This window comes from Vitis riparia, chromosome 7 (assembly GCF_004353265.1).
Source record: "Vitis riparia cultivar Riparia Gloire de Montpellier isolate 1030 chromosome 7, EGFV_Vit.rip_1.0, whole genome shotgun sequence".
In the NCBI taxonomy this organism is placed as follows: domain Eukaryota; kingdom Viridiplantae; phylum Streptophyta; class Magnoliopsida; order Vitales; family Vitaceae; genus Vitis; species Vitis riparia.
Window position 1 is genome coordinate 20569305 of NC_048437.1, and position 14250 is coordinate 20583554.

The following is a 14250-nucleotide window of genomic DNA, read 5'->3' on the forward strand; positions in this document are numbered from 1 at the left end:
TTTTATTGGGAAGGGATAAAATTCAAATATAAATTCTCTCGAATTTACTAGAATGAATGATTATTTATTTACTAAAATTTTGAATAGGAAGTACACATGGCATGGGATATTTTGTGTTTGGTTGGAGTATTGGAAAGGAAAAGAAAAGAAAAGAAAAAAGTAAGCGTGGACGGCTGACGAAAGCAAGAGAAAAGGGCAAGAAAAAGTTATAGAGTGCGTTGGGGTTTCGAATAAAACTGCTTGCAGTTATCTGCCTCCGTGAAATTGATTCAGGGAATTACTAATACTCTCTCAAGTAGAGAGAATGAACTGTACTCGCCGGTAATGAATGACCAGGTACTCTTCGTTGGGGTTTTTGGTAATTATACGTCAGGTTAGTCGGCGGATCGTTTTACGATAATACCATCAGCTTGCGGTCTCTCTTGTGTTCTGTTGTTCGTTCATTCACTGCCCTGAACGTGGTCCGTCTCTCTAGAAGTTTCTGTAGATCTGGATCGGGAACGGCACCAGATTCTCGAAGAGGCGGATTCGCCGGATTCATCGGTGGTTGAGAGGGTGCTGCCGGAGATGGCGGAGTCGCCGAAGAATCAAACTAGTTCCTCTGCTACTTCCGGCGAAGTTCAGACCGAATTTGAACCGGAGTTGGTTGGTGGAAGTGGTAGTGACGATAGAGCATCGGATAGCAGAGAGGGAGTGAACAATGGAGGCAGTGACTCTTCAGGTTGGTTCATTTTACTCTGCAATTTGTGTTTCAATGAATTCCATGTTTGTTTCCCGAGAGAAGTATTAAGATAAATGGAAACGATATAGCAACTTTTCTCTTTCCTCCAATTCTGGCATCGCAATTGAATCCTGAAGCTCTTTTAACCTTTTCTCCATTTCCTAGTTGTGCTTTGCTTGGATGCCTTGAAGGCTAAAGAAAGAAAAAGGACAAGGAATTCTCATTTTTTTTATTTTGAATTTTCTGTGGTTGAGTTCACATTAAGCATCGTATTAAACTTGACATTTCCAAATTATTGTATATTGCATAGTTCACTTGAAAATTTCACTTTCTTTGTGAATCCAGGCAAAAGTAAACATGAACTATCCCATATTTGGATTCCAAAACTTGCATCTACAGATTAATAAAGGAATGAACCCTATTGTTACGCACACATAGGCACACGGCTAGGTAACGGCCCTCCCTCCTGCCCTTCCATGACTAGGTCCTCCCTGTGTGGTGCCTGCTCTGATACCTTATTATGCACATATAGGGTAGAACTCACCCTTGAAAACCGGCAGTTAAGGGGAGGGTGCCCAAGTGCTTATAAGCCCAATCACTCATCCTTAACTTCTCAATGTGGGAAGCAATTGAGCTGTCAAGGGGAGGGTGCCCAAGTGTTACACCTATATACAAAATTCTTTAAAAAAAGATGCAACATTGCCTAATCATAATTGCATGATTAAAGTTTGATGTTCTCTCTGTGCACATTTTAAGTTGCCTATTCAAAATGGTTTGAAGAAGAGAGCTCATAGAATGAAATTATAAGCCTTTGTCGGTTCATTGGATATGGGCTTAGATACTTACATATACATGTTTGTATGTGTAGATATTTGTTTGAATGCTTTGATGTATTTTACCATTATATAGAGTATTATTAGCTTTATATTAAACATGTATATAGCCTTACAATGTGGGCTTATAAATACTTTCTGGTGCTCTTTATACTAGAACTCCAATAGTCAAGGTTTTCTAACCAAAAAAACCTCACCACCCTTTAAGTGGATGCTAACCATTCCAAAAAGCCTAAAAGGGAGAGAAACTCCTCTCCAATATATAGTCTAGCCTAACTCCATAAATTACAAACAAAAAAGTTCTTGAGTTTCTGAATATCTAACACACCCCCCTTAAAGGTTAATCTATTCCTCTCATTCCAAACTGTCCAAAAAATGCACAACAGGATGGATTTCCATATCTTTTTCCTTTTTTTCCCCACAGAGGGGTCTCTCCAGCTAATAACCCAAGGACGATATCCCACAGGACCCTGACCACTATATAAGAATATGATTTATAGATTCTTCTTCACAACCACACAAAAAACAACAATTAGGGAGCTGCCACCCTCTTTTCTGGAGCCTGTAAAGAGTAAGCACCTTCCCCCATGTAGCCTCCCAAGCAAAGAACGCAACTTTGGTTGGAACTCTATCCACCCAAATGCAACTTTTCGGAAAAACGGTGTCAATGGGGTTGGCCAACAAGTTGTACGCTTTCTTGACTCTAAACTGACCGTTTCTTCCTCCCTTCCAAGAAACCGAGTCTTCCTCCAAAGAAGGCCTGTGACCCCTCAAGACATCCCCTACCATATCCAACTCCCAATCATTAAAATCCCTAAAAAATCTTAGATTTTAACCTTCTTGACCGAAATTCTGGTCCCACATCTCCTCCACCCTAGCATTCCTATGTACAGCCATGACAAAGAGATGAGGGAAGCTTTGGGACAACGCTGTACCAACGCACCAAACATCAGTCCAGAATCTGATTTTGGTGCCATTCCCAGCAATGAGCACCATATTATCCCAACACCAATCAGTTTCCTTCAAGATCTCCTTCCAAACCCCTACTCCAGTCGCCCCATTAGCCTTCTTTGTCCTCCAACCTACTATTTTGAATTTAAAAAATGGAACATTAGTAAAACTAAAACATAATAAACTTAATCCTAAATAACATTCACTACACTCCCCCTCAAGTTGGGGAAAAAAATGTCTAGCAATCCCAACTTGAATGTGAAATCCTTAAAGTTTTGTCTCGGCAGGCCTTTTGTTAAGATGCCTACAGTCTGTTGCTTTGTAGGAATGTAGGTGATGCATATTAGCTCTTCTTCAATCTTCTCTTTGATGAAATGATGATCAATTTCCACATACTTTGGTTTATCGTAATGGAATAAGTTGTGAACTATACTTATGGCAGCTTTGTTGTCACAATAGAGTTTCATAAGACTCTGTGAGGGCATCCTCAACCCTTTAACAGTAGCTTAAACCAATCATTTCACAAGTCCCCCGAGCCATAGACCTAAACTTGGCCTTAGTGCTACTTCTAGCAACTACACTTGGTTTTTTAATTCACCATGTCACCAAATTTCCCCAAACAAATGTGCAATATCCCGAGGTGGACCTCTTACTTTCTACTGACCTAGTCCAATTAGCATCAATGAAAGCTTCAATCTTCTTCTATATTCTCTTCCAAAAAACAATCCCTTTCCTAGAGTCATCTTCACGTACCTCCATATTCTATTCATTGCCTCTAAATGTTCCTCACATGGTGCATGCATGTACTGGCTTACCATACTTACAATGAAAGCTAAGTTGAGTCTAGTATGTGCCAAATAGATAAGCTTACCAACTAGCCTTTGGTACTTACCCTTATCCATGGGTGTACCTCTTTCATTACGTCTAAATTTGTAGTTTAGCTAAATGGGTATTTCTATTGGTTTACACCCTAACATCCCAATTTCCTTCAAGAGGTCGAGGGTGTGTTTCCTTTGTGAGACCAAAATTCCTCGTTTGCTCCTTGATCTCAAATTCTTTTGCAAGAATTCCCTTTAAGCTTTCCATCTCACCTATATTGTCTCCTATAAGTATGATATCATCAACACAAACTACGAAGATAGTGATCTTACCATCCTATGAATGTTTGAAGAATAATGTATGATCTACTTGGGCTTGGGTGAAATCGTGGCTCTTGATTTCTTTCCCAAATCTATCAAACCATGCTCTTGGTGTTTGTTTCAAAGCATAGAGAGCAACCTTTTGAGTCTACACACCCTGTTAGAACTTCCCATTTCCTCAAACCCTGGTGGTAGGTCCATGGACACCTTTTCATCCAATTTTCCATTCAAAAAAGCATGGCCAACCTAAATTTTCTGCAAGAGATAGGAGAACCCTTTTATTATTGAGTTCTACAATAAGAGCAAAGGTCTCATGATAATCCACTCCATATGCTTGAGTAAATCCCTTCGCCACTAGTCTCTCCTTGTATCGCTCAATTGTGCCATCTAAATTCTACTTTATAGTGAATACCCATTGATAGCCCATTGTGCTCTTCCTTTTAGGCAAACTCATCAACTCCCAAGTGTCATTCTTCTCCACTGCACTCATTTCCTCCTGAAGAACCTTGTGATTTCTACATTAGAGATATTAGTAGTAACAGTATGGAAGGAAGACGAAAGTTTTTCATAGGACACAAATTGAGAGATGGGATGAAGTGTACATGACTTGACTCCTTTCCTAAGGGCAATGGGCAAATCTAAGTTTGTAAGGTCGTTTTTAATAGATGAAGCCAAGATGGGAATGAAATTGAGATTACCTGAAATATTTTGGTTTGCCACTTTAGATTCAAAGTCTTACCATGAGGAGACATGAGGTGCTGTCCACTTTGAGGATTGGATCTCCTTGAATAAAAACAAAGCACTAGTTGATTTAGCCTTTGAACAACCCTTTCTTCTAAATTTTCTTGATTTGTGATGACATAATAGGGTTGGCTATGACACAAGGAGAAGAAAGAGAAGGGATCAAAGTAGGATTGAGCAATGATAATTCCTAGAAACAATCTTCACTTGTTGTGTCTCCCCTTGAAGAGAAGTGCTTGAGAAATAAGGTTGGGACTCAAAGAATGTAACATCTTTGGACACCAAGAATCTTTTTGTGATTATATGAATTCTATGGGTTCAACAATCTGAGATCAAAACCCTAATCTGAATGCTCTGAACCCTCCAATTCCAACCCTGCAGTTCCTCCATTTCCTAAGGTCAGTGCTTTTTATTTCTCCCCTTTTATCAATCTTACTCTCTTCTATCTATCAAAGTGAGCTTCGGATGGAAAGGAGAATGAAGTGCAAAGTTGAAAGGATTATTGTGGAGAAAAAGTCTTTTCAGGTAGAGTTTGAAGGTTTGAATGGTGGAACTTGGGTATCGGCAACAGAGAGGAGCCGAGGTTTCGTAGTTTCAATAGGATTTGACATGGAGGAGTTGGATTGGCTGATGGAGCATTTGAAGAAAGTTGTGGAGGTGGAGGCTTCCAGGGGTTTTGTACGAAAGATCAGGGGCAAGACTAAGACCCTCTTGATGGAGATATGCTTTAATAACAGAGGGCGGTTCATGAAAATTACAGAATTTGTTACAAAAAGGAAACCTCTTTTTCTTGTCGTCCCCGAGGGCGTCAAAGGGAAAGGATGGGAAGATCTTAGGAAGGCAATCCTATCAGTGCAAGAGTATTCTGAACGAGATGGAGGAGCTTTGAAGGAGAAGAATGGTGATATTCGGATGAATGGGGACACTTTCAGAGGAGGACGGTCATATGTAGAAGTGGTGGCAGAGGCTGGTTTGAGGACTGGAGATACGTGGTCAGCTGGAAAATGGGCCAGAGCTGTAATATGTGAAAGCCAAGAAAAAGTCCAAGACTGGACTCACGAAGGAAGAGCCATTGCGAGGATGATGGGGATGAAAGGAATGGTGTCCATTAATCTCATTTCCGTTTTTAAAGGATGCTTCTTTGTGAGTTCAACAAGGAGAGCGGAAAGGGTTCACGATCAGGGAAGAATTTTAGTGAAAGGAAGGACGATTCTGCTAAGGAAATGGTCGCCTAAGGAAAATATGGTGGTTCAAGGAAAGTTCAGGAGGGGCTGGCTAGTACTGAAAGGTCTCCCTTTCCATTTGTGGGATGAAGTCCAGTTGAATTTCATTTTGAAGAAATGGGGGAGGGTAACAAAGGTGGCAAAGGAAACTTTGAAGTTGGTGGACTTGACGAGGGTGAAGCTGTGGGTGGAGATGCTTCCAAACGTCGTGTTACCAGCGTTGATTGAGGTGGAAGATGGAGAATGGTCCTATACAGTAGCAGTTTCAGTCATCGGAGAAGACGACGACGCCGACGCTGTCACGTCTGAAATAAACCGTAGCAGGAACGAGTGAGCGAGAGTGGGTGGTTGCGTCTCTCAGTTGCCAAAAGTTGCAGAAGGGCTACGAGGCAATGTTAGGGACATCGAGTGCTACAGAAATAGGGGTCTTCCCTGGGCACGTCATCGGCAATCAAGGATGCGTTTGGCAGACAAAGGGGAGATAGGAGGAGGATGGAGCAGATCGGGCCCAGTTGATTATATTGGGCCTGAGAAAGAGTCCTCCTCTAAAGCCCACAAGGTTAGGGCCCAAAGAGGGATGAGGCTTAGTGGGCTTCAAGATGGCCCAGAAGCTCCTCAAGCCCACTAGTCTGCATCGACATCGTCCCTTTCTCCCCAGTGAGATGCTTCTTCTACAAAGGCGATTGCGAAGTTCAGTCCAGATGATGCAAGGGCTGGCGCCGAGGCTTTCTTTGGAGAAGAAGGTCGGGCCGTTGAGCTAAAGGCCCAGTCCCTTCCCAACCCTAGGCCATCGTCAGACAACACCGTGGGCTGTAAGTGTAAAGGCCCGTTGGGGTTGGGCCAAAACTTAGGAGGAATGAAGCCCTCTGGTATGGAAGTCTCGTCGCGAAGGGAAGAAATTGAAGCGAGGAAGGGGAAAGCCCCCGCGGTTCACACGAGAGATGCAACGCAGGAGGAAGAGACGGCAATCTCAAAGAAGACGTGGTCTAACCTCTTCCCTCCAAGTGCCGATCGACGACAGGGAGATGGGTGTCGCAGTGAGCCTATTTTCACACGGGGATCGTCGTCGTCAAGTGAAGACCGCAACATGGAAGAGGAGTCTGGGACGGGCTTTTAGATGGAGCTAGGAATCAGAGTGAATCCTCTCTCCAGATGTCCTCTGACTGGTATTTTGAAGGAGGACACCTCGGCGAGCTGCGTGGAAGTCAAACGAGGGCTAACGGGACGAGTGGGGCTTGATCCTCGTGGCTATTCAGACATGGTTTCACCTTCTAATTCAATAACTAGAGGTAAAGGACCAATCTTTGAGGGGATTTGCGAAATTCCGGGAGCCAAAATCTTGGAGGTATGTCAGCCCTCTTCTTCTCAGCCACCCGAGTCTCCTTCTCTTCCTTTCTGTAGTCCGGATTCTCCTTTGATGAATCCCTCTAGTCCACTTCTTCCCAATTTAGTCCCTCTTCCTCAGTCTCCTACGGAAAATCAAGTCATCTCAAAATTTTTTTATGAAAAAGGTGGTGTTGACTGTTTAAAACCTGGTGACATCCCTGATCGTGTTGAGGAGGAGAACCAGTGTGCTTTATCTAACCAGATGACCGAGTGCTGTACCCCTAAGGAATCTATTGTCAGGTCGCATAAGGAGGATTCGGGTGATTTCCTTATTGATGGTCTGTCCCCCGAGAAAATGGCCAAAGTGCGAGAGGTATTATGCTCTCTTGACATTAAGGTGTATTCTAGGAGGAAGAATAGAGGCCCCACAGGCTATTGAGACTTGTTGGTTTTGGCTCGGAAGGTTAGGGTCTTTGTGTTTTCCCATGAAAATCATTAGTTGGAACGTGAGGGGTTTGGGATCAAGGAATAAGCGTAGGATGGTTAAAGATTTTCTCAGGTCAGAGAATCCGGATGTTGTGATGATTCAGGAAACAAAGAAGGAGAAGTGTGATAGAAGGTTTGTGGGTAGTGTCTGGACGATCAGAAATAAGGATTGGGTTGCTCTTCCGACGTCTGGGGCATCAGGTGGGATTTTGATCATCTGGGATTCAAAAAAGCTGTGTAGAGAGGAGGTGGTAATAGGATCTTTCTCGGTCTCAGTCAAGTTCGCTTTGGACGAATGTGGTCCTCTTTGGATTTCTGCTGTTTATGGTCCAAATAGTCCCTCACTTAGGAAGGATTTTTGGGTTGAACTTTTTGACATATATGGATTAACTTACCCGCTTTGGTGTGTGGGCGGTGATTTTAATGTCATTAGGAGAAGCTCAGAAAAAATGGGGGGTTCTAGCCTAACTCCAAGCATGCGGGACTTTGATAGTTTTATTAGAGAATGTGAGTTGCTTGACCGGCCTCTTCGGAATGCTTCATTCACGTGGTCGAATATGCAAGAGTCTCCCGTGTGTAAGAGATTGGACCGTTTTCTCTACTCAAATGAGTGGGGACTGCTCTTTCCCCAAGGCCTTCAAGAAGCTTTAATCATAAGGACATCGGATCACTGGCCAATTGTTATGGATACCAACCCGTTTATGTGGGGGCCAACACCTTTTAGGTTTGAGAATATGTGGTTACAACACACTAAATTCAAGGAGAACTTTAAAGATTGGTGGAGTGGGTTTCAAGGAAACGGATGGGAAGGTCATAAGTTCATGAGGAGACTTCAATATGTTAAAGCTAAATTGAAGGAGTGGAATAAGTTTTCTTTTGGAGAGCTTAAAGAAAAGAAAAAAAGTATTCTCAATGATTTAGCTAACTTTGATGCCATTGAACAGGAAGGGGGTCTCAATCCTGATTTGTTAAGCCAAAGAGCCTCAAGAAAAGGGGAGCTAGAGGAATTAATATTGAGGGAGGAAATTCATTGGAGCCAAAAAGCCAAAGTGAAATGGGTCAAGGAAGGGGATTGCAATTTTAAGTTTTATCATAAAGTGGCTAATGGCAGGCGGAATAGGAAATACATCAAGGAGTTGGAGGATGAGAGGGGCTTAGTGTTGAAGAATGCCGAGAGTATCACAGAGGAGATCTTACATTACTTTGAAAAGCTTTACACAAATCCTACAGGAGAGTCTTGGGGTGTTGAAGGATTAGATTGGTCCCCTATTTCGGAAGAGAGTGCGCTAAGGTTAGACTCCCCTTTCATTGAAGAAGAGATTTATAAGGCCATTTTTCAGTTGGATAGGGACAAGGCTCCGGGGCCAGATGGCTTTACTATTGCCGTATTCCAAGAGTGTTGGGATGTGATTAAGGAGGATTTGGTGAGAGTGTTCGCTGAATTTCATAGGAGCGGAATTATCAATCAAAGCACTAATGCCTCTTTCATTGTTCTAATACCCAAAAAGAGTTTGTCAAAGAGAATATCAGACTTTAGACCCATTAGTTTGATCACTAGTCTCTACAAGATAATAGCCAAAGTGCTCTCAGGGCGGCTAAGAGGGGTTTTACATGAGACCATCCACTATACTCGAGGCGCTTTTGTTCAAGGGAGACAAATATTGGACGCGGTTCTTACAACGAATGAGATAGTGGATGAGAGAAGAAGGTCAAGGGAGGAAGGTGTCGTATTCAAAATAGACTTCGAAAAGGCATACGATCACGTGAAGTGGGATTTTTTGGATCACGTGTTAGAAAAGAAGGGGTTCAGTCCTAGATGGAGGAAATGGATGAGTGGATGTTTATCTTCGGTATCTTATGCAATCTTGGTGAATGGTAGTGCTAAAGGGTGGGTTAAGGCTTCAAGAGGATTGAGACAAGGCGACCCTTTATCCCCTTTTTTGTTTACTTTAGTCGCAGATGTACTGAGTAGGATGCTTATGAGAGCTGAGGAAAGAAATTTGATGGAGGGTTTCAGGGTGGGTAGGAATAGAACTAGGGTGTCCCATTTGCAATTTGCTGATGACACCATATTCTTTTCTAACTCAAGAGAGGAAGAGTTGCAGACCCTGAAGAGTCTTTTGTTAGTGTTTGGGCACATTTCTGGGCTCAAGGTCAATCTTAACAAGAGTAGTATTTATGGCATCAATCTTGATCAGGTTCATCTTTCAAGATTGGCTGAGATGCTTGATTGTAAGGCGTCTGGATGGCCTATTCTATATCTGGGTCTCCCTTTGGGCGGGAACCCTAAGGCGTGTGGCTTTTGGGATCCAGTGATTGAGAGAATCTCAAGTAGATTAGATGGGTGGCAAAAGGCCTACTTATCCTTCGGGGGGAGGATAACTCTTATCCAATCTTGTCTTACCCATTTGCCAAGCTACTTCCTTTCCTTATTCAAAATTCCCGCTTCAGTGGCTGCAAAAATCGAGAGGTTGCAAAGGGATTTTTTATGGTCAGGGGTTGGGGAAGGCAAAAGGGATCATTTAGTGAGGTGGGATGTGGTGTGCAAACCGAATACAATAGGGGGTTTGGGTTTGGGGAATATTTCTTGGAGGAATCTCGCTCTTCTAGGAAAATGGTTATGGAGGTATCCTAGAGAGGGTTCAGGTCTTTGGCATCAGGTCATTTTAAGCATTTATGGTTCACACTCTAATGGTTGGGATGCTAACACTCTAGTCAGATGGTCACATCGCTGTCTTTGGAAGGCTATTGCTCAAGTCTTTCAGGGGTTTTCTTTGATTACTCGGTATGTGGTAGGAAACGGGGAAAGAATTCGGTTCTGGGAAGATTTGTGGCGGGGGGACCAACCTTTGGGAACCCAATATCTAAGACTATTTAGAGTAGTCGTGGATAAAAACATTTCTATTTCTTCAGTTCTTGGTCCATCTCGGCCTTTCTTGTGGAATTTGAATTTCTGCCGTAACCTGTCAGATTCTGAGATTGAGGACTTAGAAGGCCTCATGCGCTCTCTTGATGATTTGTATCTCTCTCCTTCGGTCCCATATGCTAGATTATGGCCATTATCCTCTTCAGGGCTTTTTTCAGTCAAATCCTTTTTTCTAGCATTATCTCAATCTTCTGGATCCCCTCAGAACTTTCCTTCAAAGTTCGTGTGGAAGTCTCAAGTTCCTTTCAAAGTGAAGTCCTTTGTCTGGTTAGTGGCACACAAGAAGGTGAATACTAATGACATGTTGCAAGTGAGAAGACCCTACAAAGCCCTTAGTCCTGATATTTATATCCTGTGCATGAGGCACGGGGAATCAGCAGATCACCTTTTTCTTCATTGTTCCTTGACGATTGGGTTGTGGCATAGGCTATTTCAGTTAGCTAAGATGGATTGGGTTTCCCCAAGGAGCATATATGATATGATGTCCATCAAATTTCAAGGCTTCGGTAATTCTAAGAGAGGGGTAGTTTTGTGGCAAGCTGCGAGCATAGCTCTAATTCGGGTTGTGTGGTGGGAAAGAAATGTAAGGATTTTCGAGGATAAAGCAAGGAATTCAGAGGTCCTTTGGGACTCTATTGTTTTCCTTGCTTCCCTTTGGGCTTTCTGTTCCAAGGCATTTAAGGGGACTCCCCTTAATGTGATTCAGTTGGATTGGATAGCGGTGTGTTCTCCATAGGGATTGGCCCTTAGTGGGAGTTCTTTTGTTTTTGTGTATTTTCCTGTTTTTTAGTTGTCTTTGGTGGGAGGATTTCTCATCCTTCTTCTTGTACTTCTTTTTATAAAAAGAATCTTTTTGTGATTGTACATTAGCATCTGTACCCCTTTTGAGGATGTGAATAACTAAGACAGATACATTTAATGGCTTGAGGTTCAAGCTTATGAACAAATGCTATACAACCAAAGATTTGAAGGGGTAGAGAGTTGACAAACTTGAAATGAGGATAGGATTTCATGAGGCTCGGAATTGGAGTTTGGTAGTTTAAGATCCTAGATGACATTCTATTTATCAAGTAAGAGGTAGTAAGGATGGCCTTTGCAATCTCCAGTAAATGCCTATTTTTCCTTTTTAGAAACCCCATTTTGTTATGGAGTGTCCACACATGAACTTTGGTGAATTATCCCTTCTTTGGTTAGGTATTCTCCCAAAGATAGAATGGAAGTATTCTCTACCATTATCCATTCTTAGAACCTGAATTTGCATTTGGAACTTATTTTGGACCATGGAATGGAAGTTTTGGAACATTTGGCAAGTTTCAGATTTTTCCTTCAACAAATAAACCTAACATACTGGTATATGGTCATCTATAAATGTTTAAAATCATTTTTTATTAGAGATGTTTGTTACTCTAGAAGGCCCCAATTGTCACTATGAATCATAGAAAATGACTTTGAAGATTTATTGGGTTGAGCAGGAAAAGTTGCACAGTTGTCTTTGGCAAGTTGGCATACTTCGAAAAAACATGGATTTTTATTTATGAATAACACAATGGAAAAAAGTTTTTCAAATAAGGAAAACTAGGATGACCTAACCTATGATGCCATAATATTATTTCTTGATCACTAGAGACAAAAGTAGATTTACAACTAGAAACTAGACCTTGGTTATACTTGGGTTCTTTGTATAACCCACCCCTCATGTTCTCCAGCATTGCGAATCGTCCTCCTTGAAAGTGGTTCCTAAAACTCACAGCAAGATGGAGAGAATTTAGCAACACATTTTTGATCTTTTGTTAGTTTGCTAATTAACAGAAGGTTACAAGACGAATTCGAAACATGGAGAATTGAAGGAAGAGTCAAGTTTCTTGAGAATTTTTATTGAACCTTTTCTAGCAATAATGGAAAATGATCCTTTGATTATCTTTAGCTTGTAGTTATTGGGACATGGAGGATAAGAAATAAAGGAATGTGGACTATAGGTCATGATCCGAAGAGCCTGAATCAATGATCTACGGCTTGCATTTATTTTTGCCAGCATGAATAGTAACAAATGTACTTGTTTGGGCTGGAGTGCATGAGGAAGAATGTCCATTGGTTGTGACTTGAGGTTGGGACTGATTTAGGAGCTTATACAGGTTATCTAGCTGCTCTTTAATTTGTTCCTTGTTGAGTGAATTCTCCTTACAATACTATTGGATTTGGTGGCAACATGATCATCTACTGTTGCTTGGAAACCTCTTGCAACAGTTGGTCCACTTGGTTTCCAGTTTGGTGGCTTACCATCTAGCTTCCAATAGGTCTCCTTGGTGTAGCGAGGCTTATGACAATGGTCACACCGGATTCTTTCTCCTTTTCTGGTTGTTTTTTGATCTCCACTTCCATGACCTGAGTTCTCATAGCCCCTTGATGTCAAAACTGAATCTCTGGTGTTCAAGAATGTTGTGGTTGAGTCTCTGCCTTCTCATCATCGCTTTTCTTATACTTTCTTCTTGTCTAGAGTTTGCAAATGTTTCTTGAGTTTAAGGTAATGGTTCCTTCCCAAGAATTCTCCCTCTTAATTCATCGAGGTCTTTATTGAAACTAGTGAGAAACTCAAACACTCTGTCCTTTTCAATCATTTTTTTTTTTTGCTTCACACTACACTCTACACACCCCTAATCGGCCTCATAAAATAAATCAAGCTTTTGCCATAAGTTCTTCAATGCATTATGGCATTGAGTCAGGGATTGGCTACCTTGTTTTGTATCTCATGGCTTTGATATGATCTCAAATACTTGTGTGGAATTTGCCCAATTTGAGTAGGTCATTTTTATAGCATCCCAAACATCCTTTGCAGTTGGTACAAAAGTATGTTCGGTTAATTTCAATCTCCATAGAATTAATCAACCATGCAATTACTATTAAATTTTCTGCATCCCATTCTTGAAAAGCAAGATCATCCTCCTTCAGTGGTTTAGTGGCTCCAATCAAGTCTCCGAGTCTTCCTCTCCACAACTAATATGATCGATTGAGACTATTGCTGATAGTTTGTTCTGTTCAACTTGTGGTCTGTAATTTGGAGAGAACCATTCTCTCCTCCCATGCAATATGCTTGTCCCTCCCATGGCCATTTTAGTCATTAAACCTGAGGACTAGAGGTACTGCTCTTATACCAGGTAAACAAAGGCTAGAAAATAAATGGAATAGGTCTCTCTTTGATTTATTGGAATGAGCAACCAGTACATTTATAGAGAAAAACGTAAAATCAAATAGAATCTAGGTTAAACTAAATCCCTAGAAAATAGGAACAAAAAATTCAAAGAGAAAAAACTTCCTAATCATTTATTATTTTGAATTTAAAAAATATAATATTAATAAAGGGCCCTATGGGAAATCGTCTTTGCCCTTGTTGGGGTTCAGTGGGTGTTCCCAGAGTTAGTGAAAGAGGCGTTATTCAGTTGGAGGGGATCCTTTGTGGGGAAAAAAAGGAAAAAAATTTGGAATTCTATCCCGTTGTGTATTTTTTGGATGGTATGGAAGGAGAGGAATAGATTAGCATTTAAGGGAGGGGTGTTAGATATACAGAAACTCAAAAATTCTTTTGTATGTACCTTGTGGAGTTGGGCTAGGGTGTATATTGGAGAGGAGTCCTCTTCACTCTTAGGCTTTTTGGAGTGGCTAGCGGCCACTTAAGGGTGGGTAAGGGTGCTTGTTTTTTGTGCTCTTGTTTTAGGCTGATTTGTATACTCCCTGTATGCTTGGTGGCCTTTGCCCTTTAATATATTTGTGTTTATCTATCAAAAAAAATATTAATAAAACTAAAACATAACAAACTTAATCCTAAACAATATTATCTGTGGTCTTAAAAGAAATTGCAAAAATCGTAAAGTTGTCAAATTAGATACATGATTTAATGAAAATAGCAATC

The 14250-nt window shown here is 41.4% G+C and overlaps 1 protein-coding gene across 2 annotated transcripts in view; it reads left to right on the forward strand.

Moving 5' to 3' along the window:
* Nucleotides 1–233: 233 nt before the first annotated feature.
* Nucleotides 234–14250, forward strand: part of LOC117918449 (sterol 3-beta-glucosyltransferase UGT80A2) — a 54129-nt gene continuing 40112 nt past the window's right edge. The window contains exon 1 of one of the 2 annotated variants that reach the window (XM_034835127.1): nucleotides 234–721. In XM_034835127.1, coding sequence (XP_034691018.1) covers nucleotides 568–721 — 154 coding nt within the window. In that variant the 5' untranslated portion in view covers nucleotides 234–567. The remainder of the gene's footprint in view (nucleotides 722–14250) is intronic. The other variant, XM_034835125.1, reaches the window with a different exon arrangement.